We start from the raw sequence: 27,934 nt of genomic DNA, 5'->3' as shown, positions 1-27,934 counted from the left end.
TCCATAGGAGCAAATACATTCATATATTTGTATTTTTGCTTGTAACGAATAAAATCAAAAATTACTGGATCGATTGGACAAAATTTGACGGAAAGTTTTCAGGAAAGACGTGGACATGTAATATTGATGTCATTTTTCCGTAACTGATATGAGTAGATCTTATAAAACGACCGCGAAGGAGATGGCGGGATGATATCAATATTTTCTGCGTGGGTGGGAACATGCAGCACTCGATTAGAGAGTTGTGGAAAAATGTTTCTTTGCCCAGCAGCAGGATATAACAGCTGGCTAATAAAGAAGCTTAAGTATGGTAGGTGTATGTATGACTTGCAAAAAGAAATCTGATTTATCGACTATGTTTAAACCTCCGTCTCTTATCATATTGAGGCGAAATAAATTATAGGATAGGTACACACGTATCTAATTCGAATAAGCCGAAATATGTACATTATATACTGTATAAACGTTACATAACTAAAACTTATCTGTTTTTCTCGAGATAGGCGCGTCGTCGGTGTGGTTACTGATAGTGTTTATAAATCCTATAGCAGATAGCGAAGCATTGATAGCAGTTATATGCGGATATGTTTATCTACAAACAATATTAGGTACTTATACCGATTGTCAGAGTCTACCTTACATTTTTAAAAACATGTTTACCTAAATAGTATTCTTTGTTTTCGAAGAGGGCGTGGTTGAACGGTCTTTTGGTTAGGAAAATAACATATATCATACTATGTCGTAGTTAATAACACTCCGTTAGGACGACTTAAAAATGCACTTTCCTGTGATCAATCAATACATATAATAAAACAGTAGAAAAAAAAATCTGTACATTGAACAAATTTACATAAAAACAAAATTAGGCGATAGAGACATAGTAACAAAGCAAGAATTAAAAAAAAAATCTGTCTGTTTTTATGTCAGTATGTGTTTGTTCACGCTAATCTTCGGAACTACTGGACGGATTTGAATGAAACTTTTTTGTTACATAGCTATTAAGCCTGGGCAACATATAGGATATAAATGATTTTGAAAACTGATGGAGAACGTATGATGGTACAGTTGAACTATAGGAAATAAAGTTGTTCAGTGTGATGAGCATTTTCTGTTGAGGTATAAAAATCGAAGACACCTGATGCAGACTCATGATGGTCCAACTACACTATAGGAAATACAGAAATGGCGCCTTAACAAAAGTGGTTCAGCCTGATGCATAAAATTCTAATGTCTGGAACACCTGGAACAGAGTCAGAACGGCCGAGTTAAATTATACGAAATATAGTTTTTCAGTCTGATGGGCACCTTCTGTATGTATAGGTATCCTTACGCTTTGTCTGTAGGTACAATTAAATTTCTCTAATATTTTTGACTCCTTACCAAAAAATGTTCGGCCACGTGAACGAAGTCGTGGACATCAGCTAGTATACAATAAGAAAAGACGAACATTTGCCATGCCATGGTCAATGTTATCTATACATATAAAAAGACTGTAGTGTTAAGAGTGATTGTTTATTCGCGCATAACGTTAAAACCACTGAAATTTGATGCGATTTTCACTGTTGTATAGCGAATAGTCTAACTTAAAATTTGGTATAGGTATAGAGAATACACACACAGACACAGAGTACAAGAATATACGTTGCTTAGAAAGCGACATATTGACATTAATAATTTATAAGCGGACGCATGAAATAAACGCGGGCGAAGCCGCGGTCAAATGCTAGTCTTTAATAAATCTACTCAACATTTAGAAAGAAATGATCTATTGCTCAAATAGATCAAGAATATCGTTAAACTAGTTTAAGAAAACATTTTCCTAGGAAAATGTTAATATTTATATCTGTCTAAGCTAAAGCAATGTTTTCTTTAAGTGAATATATTCATAAGAGTCAACACGCTGGCCCATATGACCCTACATTATGTATGTTAAAATATAGATATGTTCATTCAACATAGAATTATGTGGATATTGCTAAAGTAAGGATCATAATTTTATAATATGGTCCACGTTTTAGCAATATCTTAATTTATATTTACACCGTTAGTAATATTAACCAACAAAAAGATAACGATCACATATGTATAAGAAACATATGTGCTAAACATATACTATTTACTTAATTATATTATAATACCACACAAGTTTGTTCTGGTTATTTATGCTTACTAACATAATAATAATAAAATTTGTATAAAATACCTAAATGTTTGTTTATTTAAAAGTCGAAATTGTAGCGTGAAATTTTTGAAAGTGGTAATCACCATAACAAATATAGGAAATATTTGTAGTTTTGTTTGTGTCGAATACACTCAAAAATTACTGCATCGATTTGACGAAATTTGACGGAGAGGTAAACGATTCACACAGACTATGTTTTATCGCGAAAAATGCAGGTGAAGTCGCTGGCGACCGATAGTGTGATTGTTAGAAATAAATTAGATAAATAAATGGCATACTTCCCTTTTAAATTTCAATGAATTTTCGAAGTCGATGGCAGTAACGATCGCAACAGGTCAAAATAAAATTAAAATATAAATATTAATGAACAATCTCATTAGAATGCTAAGCAGTTCAGTTACATGTTACTCGTACACCCAGAATAATGGGCATGTCGACAAAAACATTGCCTTGCCATATTCTCCTGCATACTTTAAGAAATTTACCGTGAATTAAGCTTTAAAAATAAAATAACCGAATTGTACAACGATACAATTTATTACATTATAAAAATTACAATAGTGTAAACAATATCAAAAATATCCTTAACAACTACTACGTCTCAGATCTGTGACTACGCGTTATAAAAAGCTTATTATAATTAATAAATAAGGCACATTTTATGAAAATAATATAAAAGTCGTGTACATATACAACTTATAATATACATTTCAATTAAATTTGACAAATTTAATGCTTGACAAAGGCGTAGGTCATGTTGGCGTAGCACATAGTGCAAAGACAAAGAAAACTAAAGTTTGAATTAACGCCCTGTCCCTTTTCATCTTATGTATTTCCAATACTCATTTCTCTTTCTTGAATTAGCGAAATCAAATATTGACAAAGTTTACAACATGGTGTTTCTCATTGTTGACATGTGATAAGATATGACCTTCATTAAATAATGTTGCGCAAATCATTCTATCTCAGTCAGACGAATTTATGATGAGTAAGACAGCACATTTATCTCGCTCATTTAAAAAATATACCGCCTAAACTGTTTTAATCGAATGATTTATAATAATGATAGTGCGAATTAAAGAATTTATATAAAATTATTAAATGCTTTAGATTATTTTGCTGTAATAATGGACCTTAGAGGTTATGCGACGAACGGTCAACGACCCGTGATATTTTTCTCTGTTACACTTATAACGCTACGTGCACACTTAGCCAACGAAGTTTATTCAGCTTATACTTTTTCCGTCATGGGTATTTACGTCACGGTATGCTAAAAATTTGTTGGTTCGTTGTGTACGCAGCATTATTAGCTGTCTTAGGCGTCGTCCACAGAACATCAGGCATTGACCAAGCGCTAGTAGCACAGACCCCTTAGCTAAATGGTCTGTGGCTAGTAGGAATGAGGTCTAATGAAATAGTTCTATGGTATGGGAACCATTTAGGTCCCAATTTTCATTATAGCCTCGTTGGTGTTTTATCCACCTAGGGATCAATGAACTCACTGATGAGGGTTGTGGTCCAGTATAATAAAGAGTATTTAACACCGGTTTTTATTACAAATCCTTTAAGTAAACAATATTAGCATGTGTTTTTATTATTTTATTATGATTTTACAGCGACATGAACTAAAACGGACCTTTTAGCAAATAACTTGAATGTATAGGTTTGAGCTTATATTTTGATTTATTTTCAACAAATTTCAACAATACTGTGAAGATTGTTTACATGTTGGGCTCATAAGAAACAACGTAGTATACATATTTGTGGTTTGACAGGCGGAGTTATATATCACGTCGCTGACCGTCTATGGTCAGCGACGTGATATACCCCCGCCTGCCTCAGAATGACATCTTTGGACCTACACAGGCACAACATGGGCGGGCATAATTTTTTATCAATATATTTTGGCACTGTGGAGATTTCGTGAAACAATTTAAATTAAAAATATATATACACTAGATTACAACTACTGTAGGCGAAATATAATCTCAATAACATAATACCAATTTGTAAGGACGGACAGATTACACATAGATTAATTTCGTAATAAAAATAACCCAATTTATAATGGGGGTATCAGAGATAAAAAACTATCAGTGACTTAACTATTCGATGTATATTTAGACAGCGATGATAAATAATATTTATCAAACTTTTTTTAAATAATATAATAAAATAATATAATAAAAGCGTTTTATTTCTGACGATGTTGTAGTTGACACGTTAAAAACTTAACCACATAAAAAGATCTTAAAAAAATATTTCCCAAACCTGATATGGTTAAATTTACTGTCCCGTAACTATATGAAGCTATACATAGTACTGAAGAAAACACTTTTGAGAAAATATTATATATTACATTATACCTATGATAGATATATGTATACATATATCTATCATCAAGCAAGGTATACTTTGAAGCCTACTTTAGCTAAGCCAAGGCATTGCTTGGTAAGTTAACAGGCTATGCCAATATATGTATAGGCCTCGCCCTCGCAGTATAAAAATTGTTAGCAGAATTTTCTCCAGAGTTATTTATAACTTCATAGTCACTATAGTTTTTAATTGTTGATCTATTAATTGATTATTTAAGGGTCTTTCTTTACATATAAATGCTGTATGTATTGAATTAACATTGTGACTCTTTTCATGTATCTTTTGATACATGGTTTTGAAAATTAAGCTAATTCGTCATTTCGGCTTTGGAAATAATTCTTATTTTCAATTGTAATTACTGTTACTTTTACCATTGCCGTTCTTAAAATATTTGTTCACCTGGGTGTCACTTCAGTAGACAGCCGAAGTATACTAAGCTAGTGCCATCTATTGGAGAATGAAGAGCGGCCGAAACTACACGAAGTGCTATAATATTGATGGCGTATTTTATGTCGGCTACACACATTGCGTAATTTGTGTGAGTGTATTTTTTACCGAAGTGAAAACTCAGCAATGTATGCCGAATCTGCCATGTTGGGCGAACTGAACCGCGATATTGCGTAGTTAGTATGAGAGATTTTATTTACCGCAATGAAAATCCATCAAACTATACCAAATCTGCCTTCGGCAAACTGTATCGAGGCAATGTATAGCCGGCATAAATTTATACATTCTCTCATCTACACTATTTAGAAGTATACAATAGATAACTGTTACAAATACTTAATCTACACCTATATACCTACCTATTTTAATCTACAAATACAAAATATGGCTATTAATTTGTGGCTAAGGACACACTGATCAGTATCATTTTGCATAGAAAAGGAGCACAAATTTGTTTATTAGAATCTGATTATAATAACGATGGGTTATAAAGTCAAAATACTTGACTATTTTGAGTAGGTATATTACGCGCCACGAAAGATGAGACCTGATTTCCTATGGTTTGGGGAGTAGAGAATTTCGCTCTCCTGCTCAGTAAAAATTGAAGAATTTTAAATTATTTTGCGTGCGCAAAAGCAATATACATATAAAAGTGAAAAACATTTACTCACTAGTTAGAGTGAGTTAGAAAATGTTAAGGCCAATTAAGATGAAATTTGGCAGGAAGGTAGGTAGAATGTGACTAAGACGTGTAACGTCTACCTTATGTTTAGAAGCTCCTTTGAAAATTTCATCCCTAAGGGTGAACGCGGGCGAAGTTGCGGGCAAAATAGTCTACTGCGCAGGCAAACCATAGTTACGTCAGGTTTCATCTCTTGTGGAGCGCTTTGTATTATTATCTTATTAAATTGATTACAAAACAATTTTTCTTTTTTGCCATTGTTGCTGGGATGCCAACGACTACACAATAAGTAATACATATGCAAAAACATACTGGACTGTGTGTCTTGCAAAGCGTATAACTAACTCTACATAGGCATTTTTTCAACTACAAGTGACCGGCAATAAATAAATACACCACATGATAGCGACACGCAAAAACTAGATTCATATAATAAAACTGAAGGAAACAATTGCCCATTGAGTATTTTTTTGAAATTCTTGCTGGAATTGTATAAACATATATTGGATATATTATATAACATATATTGGATATAGAATAAACCAACATATTTATACAAGGAGCACACATTTCGAAAAATCTCACGTTGAATTGAGTGGACAGAATCTCAGATGTTATCAGAGAGCCAGAAATTTAAAAATTCTCAATTAACAAACACTTGTTCGCGGTTTAATGTTCCTAATCTTGTTATTATCAATTTTTTTATCGTAAGTCCTAGTTTTCCAAATAATTAAATATCATATACGTTCTACAAATTCAAATCAACTAATCTATATCTGAAATATGGTGTATAATTTACCACCAACCTAGAACATTGTCAAACAAATTACCTGAATCGAAGCGTCACATTTCTATGATTCTGTCTGTATGTACATTCTAATGTTACATCTACACTGACTGCGTGTCCACTTCCTCTCCATAGTCCAGCTCGTCGTAAGACAGGTCGTCGTCCACGATCACGGGCGAACCCTTGCCGCTCGGGCAGGCCAGGCATCTAAAAATCAATTAAATATATGATTTACTAGCTGCGCCCCGGGGTTTCGCTCTCGTGGGAGTTTCGCGATAAAAAGTACCCTATGTGTTATTCCAGGTTATGTTCTACCCATGTACCAAATTTCATTATAATCGGTTCAGTAGATAATGCGTGAAGAGGTAACAAACAAATATACTTTCGCATTAGTTGGGATTCTTTACTAGCGTCCTGTCCCGACTTCGCTCGGGTAAAAATATAGGCAATACATTATACATCTAAACCTTCCTATATATATACATATATATACATATTGTATATATAGGAAATAGGAAAATAACTATATTGAGTCAAAGTCGCATATTAATATGGTCATGACGTCAGAATATTCATTATGTCTACCACCGGTCGGTTATTTGATATCTATGATAACATTTATATATGCAAATATAAGACATGCGCAGGTGCGACCATTCAACAAAGATGTATCATATTTTCTATGAATATATAAGTATTACTCCTATATTGATAGTATTATGACTATACATCTAGTCATGATGATGATGTCGATACCTATAAAAGGCTTTATTTCCCTTGGAAATACGGACCCTGGGCTCTGATGCTTAAAGTCTGAGGTAGAAACAGAGAAAACGCCTATATGAGAGATAGATATAGCTTTATATCCCTTGATCACTTCATACGACATCCATGGGAGGTTATGGAGTGGTCCAGTCCTTATTTATACATATTATAAAACAAAGTCTTAAGGCACGTCTGTCTGCCAGCTATAAACTCAAAAACTACTGCACGAATTTTCATACGGTTTCAGTGTAGGTGAATAATTTCTATAAGTATGTTTTAACTTCGAACTTTCGCTCTCCAAATTATGAAAAACATTGTTAAATTTAATAAAAAAAATGAGCTAGATCGTTTATGTAATTCGTAAAAGTAATATGGAAAATCTCCATATATAGGTATATTTTCCTATTTAAATTATTTATTCCAACTTAAATATGTATTGATTGAACATTCAGATGTATGTAGGCCGCAAATTGTTTATATTTGAACAAATTGAAGACAAAACAGATGTTAGGCATCCCAAATCCGAACGATATTTTAGGCGCGTTGTTTTGATTATACGGTACGCAACGCAATACGCAATCTATAATATTTCTGTACATAAATTATTCGAAGTGCGTTGTTTTCTTAGTTTACATGTGTGTATGCGACTATTGTGTCCTAGTAGTGGTCAAAGTGGTATAAAGGTTTGATTTTGATTTTGGTACCTACATTATGGTAGATTTTTAGTTTCGCATTTTTCTGTAATGTGTGCTACTCATAAACTACCTATTCAGATCAAAAACAAAAATACATATTAAAAAACCCGTCCATAAGGTACCTATACCTGTAGAACGGTAGAACGTCACATAACATGTATGTGACGTAACTAAACGTTGGCATTACTTTTATTTGTCCATTTTGCAGAACTCTCATTAATATGAATAAAAAATGTTATTGTTTATTAACCTATATGATTATAAAAAAAATACTTTTATAGCGAAATTGTGGTATATTACTGGACATTTTCCAACTTACCTGCTTTCATTGATCCCATAGTATAAACATTTTTCGCCAACGCATTCGCAGCATCCGTCGTGGAACCACCTGAAATATTTGAAACGTGAAACTTTTAAATATTGTTTCGAAAAAATTTAACAGCTGGTTCATTCGTTGTTAATTTATAGCTATAAGTTATAGCTATACTTGTTATAGCCTATAACAAGTATAGATTTCCTCAGTTTCATTCGAAATGTAACTGAAGTTTCAGATCTACCAGAAACTATTAAGGTAGGTAGATACTTTATGTGCGAGATAAAAAGAGCAAGTTAGTGATACGGTGAATAGTGGTTTTAGCGAATAACCGATACCGACCGACTTGGCACGTGGACGTGGGACTCATTTGCTTGGGATTTTTTAGACGAAATGGGAGATGACAAAACGAAGAGCGCGTAGCCAAGCAAATAGAAACATTCAAGCCGAATATATTCGGCCGTATACGAAACGACGGCGCATCTAGTAAGGATAGATAAACAGGACATAGTAATAAAAGTGCATTAGTTGCGTGTACTTTTATTATTACTATGTCCTGTTTACTGAAACATATTATAATTATATTTTTGGCGCGGACTATATTTTATGCCGGCTATACACTTTCGTTGAATAATTCGAAAATATGGCGGTATCATTTGACGTACATTGCTGGTTTTTCTTTGCGTTTAAAAAGCTCACATACCCTACACATGTGTTTTTGTATGTATACCTAAGATAACGTGTCATAAAGATTGTTATATTGTACAGTATGGAGGCGTTATATGATGCAGAGGTAAACTCACCGTAGACTATTGGCGCCCATGGAGCGACAAGACGCGCGACATTTGTCGCTCGACATGCACTGCGACAAATACGCAACAGTGCAATTCAGGGTTATTATATCACGGCTTACTGGCTCCGCCTCCTGTTCGATACTCTCTGTAACAGTTAGTTGAAAACATTTATTATAAATAGGTAAATAAAACGTGGACCCTTTGCAGGAAGCAACCGAGAAAAAACGTAAAATGAGAGAATAATAATAATAAAAAAATATATCACGAAATAGTAAAAACAAAATTTTCTCCCGCTGTCTGTTCCTATGTATGCTTAGTACTTATTAGATCTTTAAAACTACGCAACGGATTTAGATGTGGTTTTTTTAATAGGTGATTCTTGAGCAAGGTAAGTACGTAATACGTATAAATTATTATGATTTGACCCGAACGAAGTCGAGCCGGGTTGAGAGTTTATATATATGAGATGAATAGTATTAGTCATGCGTTTGTCTAGTAAGACTACGTGGCTTGCCTATTACAATATAAATATAGACAGATTACAGAAATATTCATATGTTTATTAAAACTTTTCATAGAAACTATACAAAGGATATATATAGGTACATGGACGTATAAAAAATTATACGTCCATGTATAGGTAATTATCCTTTTCAATTGGCGCGGCGCCATTAGTCGCTGTTTCATAGAAAGTACCCACAAAGTTCCATTTATAAAGGTATACAACAATTCCTAGTAATGATGACTTTCTGTGGTACAACATAGATAACATTAATTATGTCTGTAAAGTTAACAATGGATGTATAAAACAACCAGTTTGAAGTGCCACAAATTGAGACCTCACAGGTGGCACCTGGCTCCCTGCTGTGACTCATTGATTTGGAATGTCATTTACCTGCTCAGGGAGTGTTCTAGTCTACAGATCAAAAATGTATTTAAGCTGTTACCTTGATGGAAACTGAGCTGAGTTTATCTGAAGTTGTCATTGTGGTTTTATAATTAGATATTATTAATTACTTACATTATTTTTTTATGATTTTAATATATATAACCATATTCATGATTAAAATTCGGAATTCATTCAAATAACATTTTTTCAGTAGCCCCTTTTTACACTGGTCTTTTGACACAATACTGCCATAGCAGTTTTCTGTATGACAGATGTTAGAATATTATTGTTTCTTAAGAACAATTTAAAAAATACACAAGATTAGCAACTTACGTAAATGATACACCACTTGCTTTTCAGATGCTGGCATGTACTTGGACAGGTCGAAATCAACAGGGTATGTAATTGACAGCCATCTCTCTCGTGGATCAGCCTCACTCGTCAGAGCGGAGAATAGACCAGGAACACCATCAACTAACTCTTCTACATATGAGGACTTTGACAACTCTGTATGTGTGTCATTGGGTTTTGGACACATGTCTGTAAAAATAAATGAAGACAATATATGTAATATGCCACATAAAAAGATACCTTAAGGAGAGAAGTGACTTAAGACATTTCACTTGCTTCCTTTTTATTATAGATGCACATAATGCATTGGCAAGTGACTGCAGTAAATATAGAACCTTGTCTCATAGAAAGTAACATGCTGTCAAATACATGGATATTATTGTGTTGAAAATTATAACATACAACATTCATTCATTCATTCATTATTGGTCTTATGAATTTAATGATTGTCAGAAAACCTGTTTCTAATTTTATTTTATTTTCCTAATGAATTGGATGTTAACATCAGTTTAAATAATAATTGTTTTTTTTATTATGAGGCATTAACAACTGAGGAATAAACTGGAAAATCTCTCAGATGAATTTTGTTCCTGTGACCAAAATTTGAAACTTTAAAATGTCATATTTTGAATGTCATCCTTACAATCACTATATAATATAAAGCAAAGTGGCTTCACGCTATCTGTCCCTATGTATGCTTATATCTTTAAAACTATGCAACAGATTTTCATGCAGGTTTTTTTAATGTGATTCCTGAGGTTTATGTGTATAATTTACAATGGTTCAACCCGAGTGAAGCCAGGCCGGGCCGCTTGTATTTTATTTTAAAAAATCCCTGTCTTATCTGTCTGTCGGGTAGGGTAGGCTTCATTTGGCAGTCCTTCATCAAGCTACATAAAATAAAGGCCTGGCTAACTATGTAGTTGTCAATGATTGACAAATTATTCCAGAATTAGCAAGCATTCCAGGGCCTTCATTGAAGAAAACAATGTTAGATAATATATGTAAAATTTTACAATTATGTGAAACAAATCCCAAATATTAATGATCAATAAGCATATTCTTAACATTGAAGACCTTAGATAGATAGGTAACAAAAATACTGAAAGTTTGACATTGAATGTATTAGAAGACTAAATTCATGAATAAGTGAAACAACTGATCGGTCTACTAATAGCTAATAGAAAGAAAATAAATTTCCTTACCCACACAACTGCAGCATTCGTCGTAAAGGTAGCTGAGGCAGTTGAAGCAGTCTTTACAACAAGAACAGTCCTTCAAATCACATTTACATGACTGAGTAAGCATGCACTTGGACACCACACTGGCACATATAGCTTCATTACAGGCGTAAATTATGGGCACCACACAGATTAACGCCACGACGAAGTAAAATTTACCAGCCATAGCGAGTAACAACGCAGATCACTAGTAAACACGAGTGTGGAATTTGAGCTAAGAAAAATAAACAACAGCTCACGAGATAGGTACTTCGGTTGTTTTCAAAGCAAGCCCAATGGTAAATGACTCTACTTCTAAATATCACTCGCGTGTAAGAACACGGAATACAGTATAAAGTACTAACAATTCAATCGTTTCCATTAATAAATCTTAGTTTCAAAGTACAAAATGCTACTTTGCTTGCCACTTGTTGACCCTTTCTACGAAAAGTTCGTTGAATGAATTGAATGAATGAAAAGTCAAAAGAATGGATGGAGAGGGTGAATGAGAAATCTAGATACCGGAAGTGTGTCAAAAAGTTGCCAGTATAATATAATAATTGATATTATAAATAATTTCTGAAAATATTTTAATTATATATGTACTTGAATTACATACATAATAAGTTTTTATAAACATCATATCAAATGTCACTTATTTTTTATGATGTTTATAAAATATGATGATTTGATATGATGTTTTTATAAACATACAACCTTATTATGTATGTAATTAAAGTACACTAATAAAATATACCTATATTTTATAAGTTCGTATGTACGTAAATACATAAAAGTATTTATCATAGTAAAACTATTATAAGTAGGTACTTAAAAAAAAGTTTTACTATGATAAATACTTTTATCATAGGAATCTTATCAAACTCGAAATGTCTCCATACTTTATACAGTGGGACGGTGTACAGACCTACACGTGGTAAAAGAATTACCATATCTGAATCGCAGGATTAGTATGTAATGATAAAAGACCTATCAAACGTTTGGACGGCAGAATATCCGTTGGTGGTAACAATAATCATCAATTTCAAATTATCTGATAATGTAGTAAATCCGATCAGAAATCGGATAGTCTGATTATAATAATCAAAAACCAAGATATAAACAGGACATAACAGAAAGATCAATTTCAGCGGCCACAACCACAACGATGGTTAGTTTTTTTTAAATATTTAAAGTTAACTAGTAATATATTATTTAGATCTTTCCGTCAGATTTTTATTATAAAAAGATACTAATCTACAAACTTGCTCTTCATCATCGTCACGCTTCTATGACCGGCTGGAAAATATTGCAAGTATTTTTTGCCGGATAAGTTTTATTTTTATTTTATTATTCTAGCGGCCAGCTTCGGCTATTTTACTATGCTTGATAGCCGCAGCATCGGCTTACAAGAATCCGTACTATGCTCCTGGGAGATCAGTGAATGTGCACCTCTTCGAGTGGAAATGGGACGATATTGCGGACGAGTGTGAACGATTCCTGGGCCCGCGAGGCTATGGCGGGATACAGGTGGGTCACAAACACGCGCTATAAAAATAACAAAATAGTACCGGTTTTATTCCTGGATAAGATTATACGGTCCCTATATGAAAAAACGAATATTAGTTTTGATGATAGATTTTGATGATAGTTGTCATAATAGCGGTGCCTCAAGGGTCAGTACTTGGACCGCCATTAATAATCTTATGCATAGCTCGCTAGTTAATAAATACTGAATAAGCACTTGCTTACAGATTTCTCCCCCCAATGAGAATATAGTCCTGTGGACATACAACAGACCATGGTGGGAGAGGTACCAGCCAATGTCCTACAAGTTGGTGACGCGGTCTGGCGACGAGCAACAGTTTGCGAACATGTTGAGGAGGTGTAATGACGTCGGAGTCAGGTAAAAATTAAAAATGAAAGACAGACATAAATACAAGACGAGACTAAAAAAAGAACCACTCATATGAAGTCAGTCAATCGCAAAAAGTACCTACTATGCTAAAATTTACTATAATATAAAAAATATATATTTTCTTCACTTCACAAAATAAAAGTTAAGTAACTAAAATAATATGGATGGATAGACGGAAGGTCAAATCTCACTCCGCAATGATTTCCAGGATATATGTGGACGCAGTAATCAACCACATGACGGGAGAGCCTCCAGAAAACTTGGGAACTGCCGGTAGTACTGCGGTTTTCAACCAATGGTACTACCCTGCTGTGCCATACACCCAGGCCGACTTCAACTGGCCTCCCTGCGGCATAAATGGCATGGACTATGTCAATAACGCCTGGAGGGTAAGTATAAGCAATTGTTTCTTTGGTAGAATTCGCATTTCGTTTTTACGTCATAACTTTGCTCCGTGAAACAAAAGAGGAAACAAATAATCTCTTCTATGTTTTTGATTCGTGACGCATATATTTTTTTATCAATGATTTTGCTACACCAGAGCCGTAGCTACCCTTTTGGGAATCTGGGACCATTGCGTCTTCAGGACGCCTTCGTCTTGCGTCTTGAGAAAAAAATGGTCACATCTCAGATCACCACATCACTTACTCACGTCAATCTATCTGGTAACCAATGTCGGTGTGCGCTTTTCGATTAGGATCCATATATACCTTAAATACGTAGCTGTAATAATTGGGAGCATCCATCAGTTAATAAAGTACCCAAGTACGATAATTAAGCAAACGTTTTATTATAATTTTAGGTACGAAATTGCGAGTTGGTTGGACTGAAGGATTTGGACCAATCTTTGGAGCATGTCAGGGAAAAGATCGTCGACTTTATGAATGATCTCATCGACTTGGGTGTTGCTGGTTTCAGGTGAAAACTTAAATATTACAAGTCTCGCTTTGAAAGAACTTGCTCACTTTACTAATCTCTTACATGTAGGAATACTTAGCAGCCATTTAAATATCCAAGTTAAAATAAAAAAAGAACCGACGATAACGGTATATATCCACAACCTTTATTTTTCAACCAGAATCGACGCAGCCAAGCACATGTGGCCTGAAGACCTTCGCATCATATACGACCGCCTCCACAACCTGAACACAGCTCACGGCTTCCCGGCCAACGCCCGTCCTTACATCTACCAAGAAGTCATTGACTACGGCGGCGAAGCCGTCACCAGGGAGGAATACACTCCTATTGGAGCCGTCACAGAGTTCAGAGTCGGCATGGAGTTAAGCAATGCTTTCAGAGGGAACAACCAATTGAGATGGTTGACCTCTTGGGGCCCTGATTGGGGTCTATTAGCCCATAGTGATGCCTTAACTTTCATTGATAATCACGATAATGAAAGAGGACATGGCGGAGGCGGTTGGATGCTGACGTATAAGGAACCCAGACCGTACAAAGGTGCAATAGCGTTCTTATTGGCGCATCCTTACGGAGAACCACAGATCATGAGTAGCTACGACTTCTTGGATTCGGAAGTTGGCCCGCCGATGAATAGCCAAGGTCATATCATTTCTCCTTCTATTAATTCGGTTAGTTTGCAGTACTTGACATTTATTTAGATATTTACCACTAAAACCATAGATAAAAGAAATATGTGAAACAATACCTACAAATAATTGTGATTTGTGATGCCCGTCTTAGAATAAGAGCATTTCATATCCTCCATGTTGTATGAGGCGATTGAACGGACTAAAATTCTTTAAACCTTATAGAAAAGTACATAATCTCCCAAGTGGATAATCTCAGCTGAATTTTCATTCAAAAGTTTATTTATTCAAGTTTATTTTTTATGCAAATTCCTTGAGTTCGGGACGACACAACAGGTTGGTTGCACACATCTTAGTTACGAAGTGTCGTATCTGATATTACACAGTTTACTTTTCTATTTTCAAGGACGGCACATGCGGCAACGGTTGGATTTGCCAGCACCGCTGGCGGCAGATCTACGCGATGGTAGCCTTCAGAAATGCCGCAGCCGACGCCGGCATCAACTACTGGTGGGACAACGGCAGCAACCAGATAGCTTTCTGCAGAGGCGGCAATGCTTTCATCGCTTTCAATAACGATTATTGGAACCTGAATCAGAATTTGCAAGTATGATGAACATTGTTCATTACACCCTTTAATATTGTTAGAGTTTTATTTCGGAGTTTTTATCAAAATCCGAACCGTTTTCAAGAAAACACGAAACATGTCTTGTGTTCCATATGCTTGCTATAAATAAAAGCTATAATAGAAGTGTAATAAAAAAAAACTGTCACTACATACAGCAGAATGAATTTTATTATTCGAACGTGTTTTTCGTCAACCACCGAACCACTATGATATCTGAAGTAAAATATTAGTTTTGAAGTTATCTGGTGGAAACACCCATTTGATTACTGATGTAAAAATATAACTACAATTTAAGTCTTATTTATAAGCGCGTATCGGACTATAATGAAACCATAGATAAAAGAAATATATGAATAAAACCCACTATGGGTCGTAATTTAAATCAAATTGTTGTTTTCAGACCTGTCTACCAGCAGGCAACTACTGCGATGTGATCTCGGGCAACAAAGTGGGCAACTCCTGTCAAGGCAAAACCGTGACAGTTGGCAATGATGGGCGAGCGATTATCAACGTCGGTGCGAACGACTACGACATGATGCTGGCCATCCATGTTGGTCCCGAGGTGAGATGACAACAGTCTCTTCCATCATGTGTTCCTGTTTGGTCTGTAACGCCGACCTGCCCAGGGACAGTATAAAAAATAAGAAAAAGTATTTTAGCCGGCTCTGGGCTAATCTTTTTAACAGCTAAGGAAGAAACCGGGAAAACGCTCTGAAGAGAGAGAGAAAAGTTGTTGAAAATTGTTATTTAAAATAATTATTTTCGGAAAATCTCTATTCAAGGTTTTATAAAAAATATGTGTCACATATGTTAAAACGCTACAAATGCTTTTATCTAGATTAGCTGTAAACTGAAGGCGGGGCCACTCGCCTATGTTAGCTTTAAATTACATACATATTTAGAACTGTTTGCATAAAATTTATCAACTATACTAACCTAATACGCTATTCTATCAAAGCGGATAATGTATGTAATGCCCCTGCATATATGAAATGGAAATTTTCCTAGCTTTACTATTTGATAGACATAAATTATGTCACAAATTCACTATAACAATTTTACTGATTTTTTTTCAGAGCCGCCTGTAATGTTTTGCCGATGATCCGACTGAGACACAAGAGCAATAAATGCAATAAATTCGAAATAAAATAATATCTTTTATGTTACCACCTTTTCACTAGCATTAAAAAAATACAATTACACTACGTTCTTATAACTATCTCGCATTAATCAAAGAATTGTAGGAATAAATCACGCACGAAATATAGGTAGGTCCAAAGATAATTTTCAAATCGACAAAAAATAATATTATGTTAAAATCACAGGTTTTATATAATCTGTAATTTTTTATAACTTGTCTCAAAAGTTCTCCAAAAACGGAGATTGCAGCTCGTGCAGTTAGAATGCTACTGCCAAAATGTTTTCGATTATTTTATCTGTCTCACTTTCATGAACTTTCTCGTTTTCTAGAACTAACGCACGCAAGCAAACGCTTAATCCTTCGAAATGTTAGTATTATTATACCCATGTAATTATTATAGCATAATTAATCTTATAACACACGAGGGGTGTTCGTGATCGCAAGCCTTTTTGGACTTTTAATATAATGGTTAAAACCGGTTGGTTTTGGCTACAAAAGTTTTGGCGAGTCGTGAACTGTATCGACGCGGTGTGGACGTACCTGCGATATCGGAATGCACAAATTTGTTTCTTTTAAAACATATTCTCCTGAATGATATTTTTATAAAAAGTAGCCTTAACAGATACTTTATTTTGACTGTGATATTGTAATTTAACTTTAATATTGTTGAATTGGGAAATCGCAAAATCATGGCTGAAGATTTCAGGTGTGTATTTGTCAACATTTTTATTTATTCAAAAGAAGTTTTATTAAAAAAACATCACTATTATATTTCTTTGCAAGTTATTCACCTATATGTTTGCTTTAGGAATTTAGTACATACGTAGGTATTTCACTGTTATTAGGTTAATGAAGCAGCCGCTCCCGTAATCAACTACATTGCTTGTTATCAAAATAGGTACTATACTGGTATTGTCATAGTAATAGTGACACTTATTCATTATGACACACAAAAGCTATATATAAACAACATTTGCTGCCATTTACCTAAAACCCAAACGATGAATAAAACAAAAGCTCATCGACAAAAATAACTAAGTACCTTAGTATTTTATTTTTTACAGTGTGGATCAGATCAAACAAGTCATATTTAGTCTTATGTGTTTTACGATAGCTTATGCGGACCCTGTTCACAAACGCGGCTAAGAAAGATTTTAACTTATTCGTGAATTCACTGGGTGAAATGGTCCCAATATGGGAGTACTGATCACCCGTCTGGTGCTCGCAGTGCTCACACAGGTGTTCCCAAAAAGCAATAACTAATAATACTCGTGAATTCACTTCATAAGCCAGATTTTCAAATCTTTTATGATATTTAATAGTTTTAAGAAACATTAATATTCACTTGAAACTTTGCATAAAGTTAAAAATCCATAGTATCGTGTCTTTCATAACACCCTGTATATATTTTTTATCCCAGTCACGTGTCGCCGAAGAGCTACCACATGGGCGACTACAACAAGACGGAGAAGAAGCTGCGCCTCCAGGAGTTGGAGCCGGTGAAGACGAAGAAGTCGCCGCGGCCGTTCCGGGACAACTTCCGGGAGTACATGTCCAGTACTACCCTACATGGATTCCGATATATCGCTGATGGAGGCATCACTTGGGTGGAAAGGTAATTATAGCTACAATATCATCTATCATATCAACAATGCTTTGGCAGTGGCGAGGTATTGGTCCTTACAAAGAATGAACGAAGAAGAATAAACCAGAATCGACTCGCTAAGAAGAAGAATACATTAAATAATAATGAGTTACCTACATAATGTTAATTCAGCGATGTTGAAAAATGGGCGCGTTGATCGTAGCTTCGTAGCTGTTCGTAGCCACGTAGCGCTACGTAGCACAAAGCACCCATTGTGCTTATGAAGCTCATAAATTTCCATCTCTACAATGTTGTGTAGCAATATTTTATGAATCGTGTATTTCAGGATATGGTGGCTGATAATGGTGATATGCAGCATCGTAGTGTGCGGTTACCTGATCCTCCAGGTGTGGAACAAGTGGGATGAGTCCCCGGTCATCGTCAGTTTTGCTGACACTTCCAATTCTGTCTGGCATGTAAGTACTACTTACTACTAAGTAGGAATCACCAGGGTCTATTTACCCTTGGCGCGAGGATCAGGGAGCGCTGAGATCGTACATTCATATGCACTATCTATATATATAAAACTCTTCCGTTACTGAGTGACTGACTGACTGACCGACTGACAGACGACGTACACCCGAAATTGCTGGGCGTAAGAAGCTCAAATTTGGCATGTAGGTTCCTTGGGGAGTGTGGGTGAGGTGAGCACTAAGAGAGTATTTTTTGGGCGAAAGGGTTGAAGTTAGTGACTTGAAAATTTGGATTTTAGTTATGTACAACAAATTAATGAATACGTGTTTCAGATTTTTCTGAAAATTAACCCTCAACCCCTTCAAAAGGGGGGTGAAAGACTGTATGGAAAGAACTTAATACAATTTTGTAAACATAATCTTCATCATTTTTCTTAAAGAATGACTGAGATTTTACTATGAAATTCACGCGGTCGAAGCCGCGGTCTAAAGCTAGTTAACCTATATAATATTTCAAATAGGCAGACAAAACAAAATGGAACTAAATAAATAAATGATTCGTCCACACACGGATTCATTCAAATTCAAAATTCTTTATTAAACTTAGGACATATATACCATCAATTTTTAATTATGCTAAAAAATAAAATTATTGATAATAAATAATAAAATTATTGATAATAAATAATAAAATTATTGATAATTAATAATAAAATTATTGATAATTAATAATAAAAAATAAATATTGATAATATGTACTACAAACATAAAAAATCGAAATCCAAAATGTATCCAAAAGAATCTATAATAATTGGTTATCATACTTAGAGTGACCTGACTACCAAGCTTCATAGTAAAGGTAGGTTCACTGGTTCAGTGCAGCGGTTCACACAAAGTCGTATTTCATAGATAAATTCTGGCAATTCTTTTTTATTTTTTGTCTATACACGCGAGAGCGAGAGAACACGATAAACTATGAATTGGAATAATTGGAGTTTCAAACTACTTCCATAAATTCATTGTTAATCTGGGATAAACGCAAACCTCAATAACTTTGGTGATAAACGATAATATTAAATTTTGACCACTCACATGTATTAATAGGGCCTTTAATTTTTTTTTGCATAATCAAAAATGTATGGTGTATACATCATTATACATTACTTAAATGATGTCAAAAATCACTTGTCTACTGTTATAATTATACAAGTAGTTGTCTTAACCGCTATTATTGAAATTCTAGATCCCGTTTCCAGCTGTTACGATATGCACAGAAACAAAACCAAGGAAGCGAGTGTTCAACTTCACTAGAGCTAACGCTGAAAGGTGGAGCAAACCGCCCACCATTAGTCCTGAAGAGTGTGTATATTTTTTATTATCGTACTACTACTCCTCGAAGAATTATATAATCTGTGGTACTATTAAGTACATTTTATGCTAAGGGGTGTTAAAGAAATTTTAGTTTGTAAAATCGACTTTGATCTTGTTCGAACGATTTTAACGTCAAATCCGAGAACTTTTCCTGTTCTTCTGCGACTATGGAACATTGGAGCCTAGGGTTGGCTTTCTTACTTTTACTCGTGTTGTTGTATGACGTAAGTCTCTTACGTGTTTTGCACCTGTTACAGCCTGAAGACCTTCCAAGACATGTTGCTGTTATGTAACTACGCATCAGACCCTGACAACGGTCCCATATTTGCTAATAAGAGCTCTGTTGAAACTATATTGCGGGTAAGTTCAATATTGAACAAAAAAACTGTTGTGTTTTTTATTTTATTGACCTCTCCTCTTAGTTTTTGTGTCTCGTGTCAGATGATGAATAGAAAAGGGGGCAGGGGGGCCGTACTGTAGGATAGCGTTCACATATGTGACAGCAGTGTGGATTTCATTGCCCGTATATTTTCAGTCTAGGTACTTATTAATTCATGATGTCATGTCACATCATTATTCGAATGATGTAATTAATAATCAGACTAAAAATTTTCTCTGGCTTTGTCATGGAACGGGGTACCTACTAATTCCATTAGTTTAGTTTACTTAGTTTCTTTTTTCAAAATATTAATCGAAGAAGGAACCAAACCTTTCGGTCACCTATTTTATTTGTGGTGGGCACCTCGGTAGGTGAGACGATAGACGATAGTAACATTTACGTCATAATGCGGAATTCTATGCAAACAGTATCAGTCAAGGCCTCCCAATATGTTTTATAGTTTGGCGAAGTGAAGATCTTCCATGCGTTATCTAAGTATAATGTCAAGGTCACCTGCTTTGCATTTTTTTTTGTCTAATTCCTTTTCAACCTTGCTTTTATAACCGGTCACTGGTTTATTTTTGTATTTTCTGTGAAGGCAGAAATAAAGTTTTAGATTCAAAGAAACCAAACCTGAAGTCAAAGTTTATTATTACGTTTTTAGGTAAATTTATAGTTACCTTATACAATTTCCCAACTACCTCTGAATTGATGCGTATACAGTATCATGCCGTCTTTATCCATGACGATCCTAAAAACTATAACGCAAGTTATTTTTTATGGCAAATGGTCCCAGTATGTGAGGGGAGGACTGATCACGATCACCCGCCAGGTGACTTGCACTGGCGTCTCCAACTAGAAAATAATATATCTATGGTTTAGACACTACTACCCACTGACTTTTCTTTCAGTTAGCACCGACTATGGATGATGTGTTCTTGGACTGCCTGTGGGACGACCTGACATGCAGTCAGATGTTCTACCACACCTTGACCAAGGATGGTTTCTGTTACACCTTCAACATGCTCTCTGCTGAGGAGATGTTCCGGATGGAAAAGTAAGTTTACGTGTTTAAGTTTCAGCCATTGTTCAAGAACAGTGTGGCAAAAAATGGCTTCAAATTTATAGTTTCCCTAGCGGCTCGTCTCGACTCCGCTCGGGTAAAACCATAAATAAATAAATATACCAAAACCTTCTTCAGAAATCACACTATCTATTGATGAAAAGCTGCTTTTGAGATTATCCCGTTCATACAGACGGACATTCGTGTCACTTCTTTTTATAATATCTAAGAATAAATATAGATTTACAATATACCTAATTGCCAACCCACAGGCTTATCGAGAATACCTCCCAAATGAGTCATATTTAATAAAGCAACTAATGTAGTTTACCTTGGGAGATGCTGCGTTGCGTAGTGATAGAGACGGCTAAGATAGTAACAATTTTATGCTATAGATTTTTATTTCTAGTTATTTATTTTTTATAAAAATCATGTTGTTTTCAGCCTACACTCTGAATATTACCATGTAGCGGGTCATAACAAGAGTGCCTGGACTTTAGGGAAGGGATATCCACCAGGAGAAACCATAAAGACGTATCCGAGACGTGGCCCTGTAAGTACCTGACTTCACAACATTAAAATTTTTAAAGATGAACTATTTAATATGACTTGAATACTATATCGCCGTCGTAACGAGGATCGAAGCAGATAGGTAGACGAATAGGCCAGACGAATTGGCTAGAAGTGAAGAAGATCCATAGACCAAAGCAGAGGCAGAGTGGTGGCCGAGACAGGGAGAGAGACCGGTTGGTAAACTACCAGCCAGGCAACGGGAAAGCGATGGATTAGACTGGTCGATTTCTGTGCCTAAAATAATGATGAGTGATGATAAACTTCAACTAGTCATGTCATGCAAGTCTTGTATCAGAGTTTCGTCGTTTTTTTTTCAGAGTTATGGAGGCGTGGAGTTTGAAGTAATCCTGCTGACGGATGTCCGGGACCAAGACCTTGATTGTCGAGGACCTGTCCAAGGATTCAAGGTCATATTAAGTTTGTTTTTACAGCTTTTTAAGTTCATCTTTGACTCTTTATTTTATACCTAACTCATATAATTAACTACTGAATAATAAAATATCCATATTTTTTCACTGTTTTCTTTTGACAGGCATTTAGTATAAGGTATTGAAATTAATGATTGCGCAGTGTTTAAAAAAATGCCTTGTATTACAGATCTGGCTGCACAGTCCAGCGGAGCTACCGAACATGGGCCAGAACTTCTTCAGGTTGCCTATTAAGTACCAGTCCGCCGCTGCGGTCACTCCGAGAGTCACTGACACCTCTGAGGGCCTGCGGCCTTACCCGCCTCATAAGTAAGATATTATTTGGTTGTTTATTTATATTCTGCTTTCGGTGAGTCTCTTCTGTATACTTATGTAGATCATGTAAGGTATGTAATCGTTTTCACAGTGGTCTATGAAAACGGGTTTGAAGCTTTACGACTACTAACTTCACATTAAGATCTAGGTAGACAAATAGACAACCTTACATACGAGCTATTCAAGTGAAGTGGTCATCGTGAGTATACCAGCACATTATATGATTATAGTTAGTGTGTTAGTCGGTTAACAATGCTACAAGGTGATAGTCGTAAAACCATGCTAGTTCGATGTCTTCTGGCGACTTGAAAAAAATTAAAAAGTTTTGGAAAGTTTGCTATTAACATTATTTAGAAAATTGTTACTGCTACTGGGTAATTTTAAATATAATTTACACACTTACATTGACTCTGTATAAATCAATAAGTACCTGCCTAGTAAGTAAGTAATTTGTTTTCTTTGTCTTGGGTTTCAATACTTTTTCACATAAGGTGCTTCACTCTGTAATCGATAATTAATATTTTCCTAGTAAAAATCTAGCGTTGATTGCCTGTAATCTTCCTAATCTAAGTCTAAAACATGGAAAAAATATAAATCCATTAAAAATGACGTCAAAGGTCATGTCAGTCATAATAAATGTGTTAGCTTGCTAAAATTGATGAGTTATTAAATAAATTATATCCTCTTTTTGTTTTGTTTTTCGCTAGTTGTTAGACCCTAACGTTTTATAAAATGTCAGATTGACATTCTCGTGGCGGATCCAAATTATAATTAGGTACATTACTCGGTGACCTAGACCTTGAATATTATAAAATGTTTTTTAAAGAAAAAAATGTGATAGGTAACTACAAAGCTAAAAAGTCCGTCAGAGTTATCTATCACTGTTCTCCATAACATAATATTGCATTTTTGCTATACTAAACGATTTGTTTAAAAAAATTGGTATAGACCTAAGTTAAGTTAAGTAATAGATAATTAATGTAACTCTGAATACGTTAAAATCATTAATAACCTTTTAGAACCAATGTTTTGCTACACTATCGGGGAAATTGCCGAAATTGGCGGATGAGGCATACATTGCTGATTTTTCATAGTGATAAATACGCAATGTTCATGAATTTGTGTCGGCATCTGTTCGAGTTCGGCGATAGTGTGGAACCGGTATAACATTAAAAGAATGTACCAGCAAGTCTGCAATGTTAATGTTACTTTTAATTTTTAACCGACTACAAAAAAGAGGTTTTGTAATGTTTATCTTCCAGACGCAATTGCTTCTTCCCAGAAGAGCGATATCTTCGATTCTTCCGCATCTACACGCAGAGAAATTGTGAACTGGAGTGCGCTTCCAACCACACCGCTTTCCGATGCGACTGTGTGCCCTTGTACATGCCTCGTAAGTTTCTACACAATCTTCTTCTCCAAGCTCGGGCTACTTATATCTTTCTTCTAGTGTTGCCGTTCGACAGTCAACTATCGATTGCGTTTCGATTGACTATCGATAGTTTGAGGAAAAACAATACTACCGATAGTTATCGATAGTCTTGCTCTGCGATATTAGATATCTATAATCGATCATCGATACTATCGAATATCTAATAATCATCACGAGTCGATACTATTGACAGTATTGTTCTTTATCAATAGTCTAGCTCTATCGTTAGTATGACCTTATTCGATTGAATAAGCTATCGATTGTAAAACTATCGATAGTTCGGCAATACTATTTTTTTCTCATACGCAGAAAAGTTGAGTGCGGTTCCAACCACAACCGATATGTACCTATGTTTGATGATGCTAACCCAGACATTGATTGTGAGTTGTGATCGAACTTATGAGTTTAAGGATTTATTTCACTTTGATGCTATTGCCTGTAATTATTTTTCTGATAGCGACTTCTTCTAATAGATTACACACTTGTTCGCTTCTCCATAAGACGTTCGGAACTTTAATTACTAAGTGCATATATTTTTAAAAATGCAAATTGATAAAATGATCTGTAATTTCAGATGGACCAGAGACGAAAATATGTGGTGCTGGAAGCAGAAGTTGCGTCACTGCAGCTCTAGGTAAGCTATGTTATGTTACGAAACTTAAGGTAAAGTAGTTTTTTTACTCACACCTCATACATATAAGGAGACAATTCGAACGCATATGTTACAGAGGAGCTGTCCCTGTCGAAGTCGTCTCTAGACCCGAAGGCCGCCCGGGAGACCACGAAGTGCGACTGTCTCCAAGCCTGCACTGAGCTGAAGTACGACGCGGAAGTGTCCCAGGCCGTCTACGACCTGACCAACTACCACAAGAACCCTAACCCGGACATTGCCAACGAGTTGTGAGTTGATGATTTTCTTTTCACTTCCGTATGATATATACTTTTGGAATACCTACCAAGTTTTAATTGAAAGTCATGAATGTAAACAAGAAAATAAAAATAGGATCAAATGATCATATTTTGTATTGAGCCTTTTTAATATGAGATTATCTTTGAGGTTATCAACTTTTATTTACATCGAAATTACTGCTTGTTGATTTGTTCCTACCAACAGGTTAAAAAATAATGTGAAGTTTAAAACAATGTGCTGTTTAGTTATCATTTCCAGTCAAATAAGATTTTTTGATTGAATGAATTTTTTTAAATGGGAATTCTCGTCCCTCATCTCTTGTCTTAAGCGTATAATTTTTTATTGTGTGTGTTACGTTATTTTTAATAATACAATCGTAATATTATTTTTGTGCAACAGGGATTCATCGAGGTCAGTCGTGTACATTTTATATTGCAGTGACATCCAATATCACCCAATATCGTAATTCAGTGTCACAATTTTCATCTATAATAATAGTTTTGTGTCCATCACTTCCTAGAATCCCAAAAAACCAAATTTATGATATAATCTGAATAATCTTGTTCAAGCCATACCTAAAAATTAAGCCTCTGTATTATCATAAGGTTGAACATTGGTTGTACTAGTTTATTATGTGTAGTTACTAGTTTACTTAGTGAAGCTAGTGTTTAGACACCTAACGGTTAGCTGGAAGAAATGCATTTGCGATTAGTTCGCCCCTACCTAGTTGTAAAGAACTAATGATTCTTCTGTGATAAATATTTAATCTACATATTTACTATTCAGGGTACACAACTAATTCTGCAAGGTAGTCTATCATTATCTTGACGCCAGTTCAGGTTTTTATTTCTATCACAAGTTACTTTAACTTATACTAGATGTTGCCCGGGGCTACGCTCCCGTGCGAATTTTGAGATAAAACATAGCCTATAGCAATGTTGGATAATGTACCTTTCTAACGGTGAAATAATTTTTGAAATCGGTTTGATAGTTTCGGAGATTACCCACCTCAAACATACAAACTCACAAACGCTTACCTCTTTATAAAAATAGTAAGTATATAGATTAGATTACACAACTCACATGAATTTGTCATAGTCTCAAAATTATAAACCTAAATACCAATGTTTCGCAGGCGTCTGCCATCGGGTCTCGTCGTATACTTCGCTGAAGAACTGTTCACATCGCTACGTCGCTCTGAGCTGTACGGCGGGGTCGACTTCGTCGCCAACTGCGGCGGCATCATGGGGCTCTTCATGGGCTTCTCCTTCCTCAGTCTCGTAGAGATTGTTTACTACTTCACCATGAGGTTTGATATTTTAGCAGTCAGACTCCAAGTATTGAATTACTATTTATATCGATCTCTACCTGTTGTCTATCCATATCAAATAGTTGAAACGGATCTATTGAAAAACCTTAACCTTTGGATGCCAAAACCATATTATTATACTCGTGTGGTGCACCCAGGTTTGGCTCCAGTCGAGGTTATTCCTCAACGTTTAACAACACGGTCATGAAATGTTACACGTGGCTTCATTTACTTCCAATCGGCAATGCATAATTATGATAAGCCATTTCCACATAGGTAGACTAGGATCGGCGGATCTTTCTGACCGACGACAATAAAAAGCTTGATTTTCTATGATTCACTTCTTCATCTTTTCAAAACAATATTTTCTTTAGCGTCTACTACCAACATAATTCCAACTAATTTGATATTTGTATCAGTGCTTTTTATATTTTCAGGTTATGGTGTCAAATCCGGAGATCATCAAGAGTCGTAGCAGAATAATTTAAGTGATATTAATATTTAAGTAATTTTTGTAATACTTAAGTAACTACTAACATTATTTGTCTCAATAGTGCCATTAACTGAATCTCATAGTGCTACTAGAATTCTAAATGATGAATTAATTAAGGAAATAAATAAATAAATACTATATTATTTATTGTATTTATTATTTATGTTCGGTTTGTGTTCGGTTGTTTTGTTACCTTTGTTCGAAATTTCAATAATACCCACCGAGGTACTTAATACATCTTGAAAACTTAGATTAATAAAGACTCGTGCTTGAAAATAAGTATAAGTTGTGTTCGGGATTGTGAAGCCGCGAAGCCCGGGGTCAGCGTAAAAAACCTTCAAATTTTGAATATTTGGCTGTGAGCCTGTGTTTTTGCAACCGGCCGCTTGCTTGACGTCAACAGTCCTTTGGAATGCTAATGTTGCCTATCAGCTGCCTAGGCTGTGTCCCTTAGTCGCCTCGTACGATATCCACGGGAGGATATGTAGTTGTCCTATTCTAGGGCGGAATCACACGCGAAATATATTGCTTACTATAGTGACTGTAATTGGGCAACACAGAAAAGAATGTAAGTACCTATTCGTGTTGAGAGCAATGGTTGATTTTTCGTTATATTTCAGAAGACAGCAGTTATTTTCACAAAAATTACCTGCTCGAAACTATTTTTTCACTTAACTAGCAGGTACTTACTATTAGTCAACCTACGTCTTCTCATTAAATGCAGCTTCATTTTCCTTATGTTTTACATTTACTTTGTTCAACTAGGTCAGTGGTATTATGATTACTCGAGTAATAAATGCAAATACTTTACCATCTGTATTTTGCATTATTTAGATAGAGAAAATAAAGTGTCTTTTATCGATACATGGTG

General features: G+C 35.2%; 3 protein-coding genes across 4 annotated transcripts; 2 read left to right on the top strand and 1 right to left on the bottom strand.

Moving 5' to 3' along the window:
• Positions 1-2,700: 2,700 nt before the first annotated feature.
• Positions 2,701-11,960, bottom strand: cv (crossveinless). Its single transcript, XM_053758947.1, has 5 exons — positions 11,487-11,960; positions 10,264-10,470; positions 9,051-9,186; positions 8,254-8,322; positions 2,701-6,681 (listed from the first exon to the last, which is right to left on the bottom strand). The coding sequence occupies exons 1-5, from the start codon at positions 11,686-11,688 to the stop codon at positions 6,576-6,578; spliced, it is 720 nt and encodes a 239-aa protein (XP_053614922.1). The 5' UTR covers positions 11,689-11,960; the 3' UTR covers positions 2,701-6,575.
• A 553-nt stretch (positions 11,961-12,513) lies between these two features.
• LOC128677820 (alpha-amylase 2-like) lies at positions 12,514-16,752 on the top strand. The gene is made up of 9 exons (XM_053758941.2): positions 12,514-12,672; positions 12,861-13,031; positions 13,256-13,407; positions 13,628-13,808; positions 14,222-14,337; positions 14,498-15,005; positions 15,370-15,570; positions 15,992-16,153; positions 16,668-16,752. The coding sequence occupies exons 1-9, from the start codon at positions 12,670-12,672 to the stop codon at positions 16,677-16,679; spliced, it is 1,506 nt and encodes a 501-aa protein (XP_053614916.1). The 5' UTR covers positions 12,514-12,669; the 3' UTR covers positions 16,680-16,752.
• Positions 16,753-17,199: 447 nt separating this feature from the next.
• Positions 17,200-27,206, top strand: LOC128677819 (pickpocket protein 28-like). 2 transcript variants are annotated; one of them, XM_053758938.1, is made up of 14 exons: positions 17,200-17,438; positions 18,153-18,347; positions 18,664-18,793; positions 20,034-20,149; positions 20,419-20,521; positions 21,452-21,597; positions 22,048-22,156; positions 22,494-22,583; positions 22,774-22,913; positions 24,182-24,312; positions 24,926-24,985; positions 25,080-25,251; positions 26,397-26,570; positions 27,008-27,206. In XM_053758938.1, the coding sequence occupies exons 1-14, from the start codon at positions 17,422-17,424 to the stop codon at positions 27,051-27,053; spliced, it is 1,629 nt and encodes a 542-aa protein (XP_053614913.1). In that variant the 5' UTR covers positions 17,200-17,421; the 3' UTR covers positions 27,054-27,206. The 2 variants fall into 2 exon arrangements, with proteins under 2 accessions (XP_053614913.1, XP_053614914.1); XM_053758939.1 differs by lacking the exon at positions 17,200-17,438 and adding an exon at positions 17,950-17,971.
• Positions 27,207-27,934: the final 728 nt, after the last annotated feature.

Source organism: Plodia interpunctella, chromosome 18, assembly GCF_027563975.2.
Source record: "Plodia interpunctella isolate USDA-ARS_2022_Savannah chromosome 18, ilPloInte3.2, whole genome shotgun sequence".
In the NCBI taxonomy this organism is placed as follows: Eukaryota; Metazoa; Arthropoda; class Insecta; order Lepidoptera; family Pyralidae; genus Plodia; species Plodia interpunctella.
The sequence above is the reverse complement of the archived record's forward strand: the minus strand, read 5'-3'. Positions and strand labels throughout refer to the sequence as shown.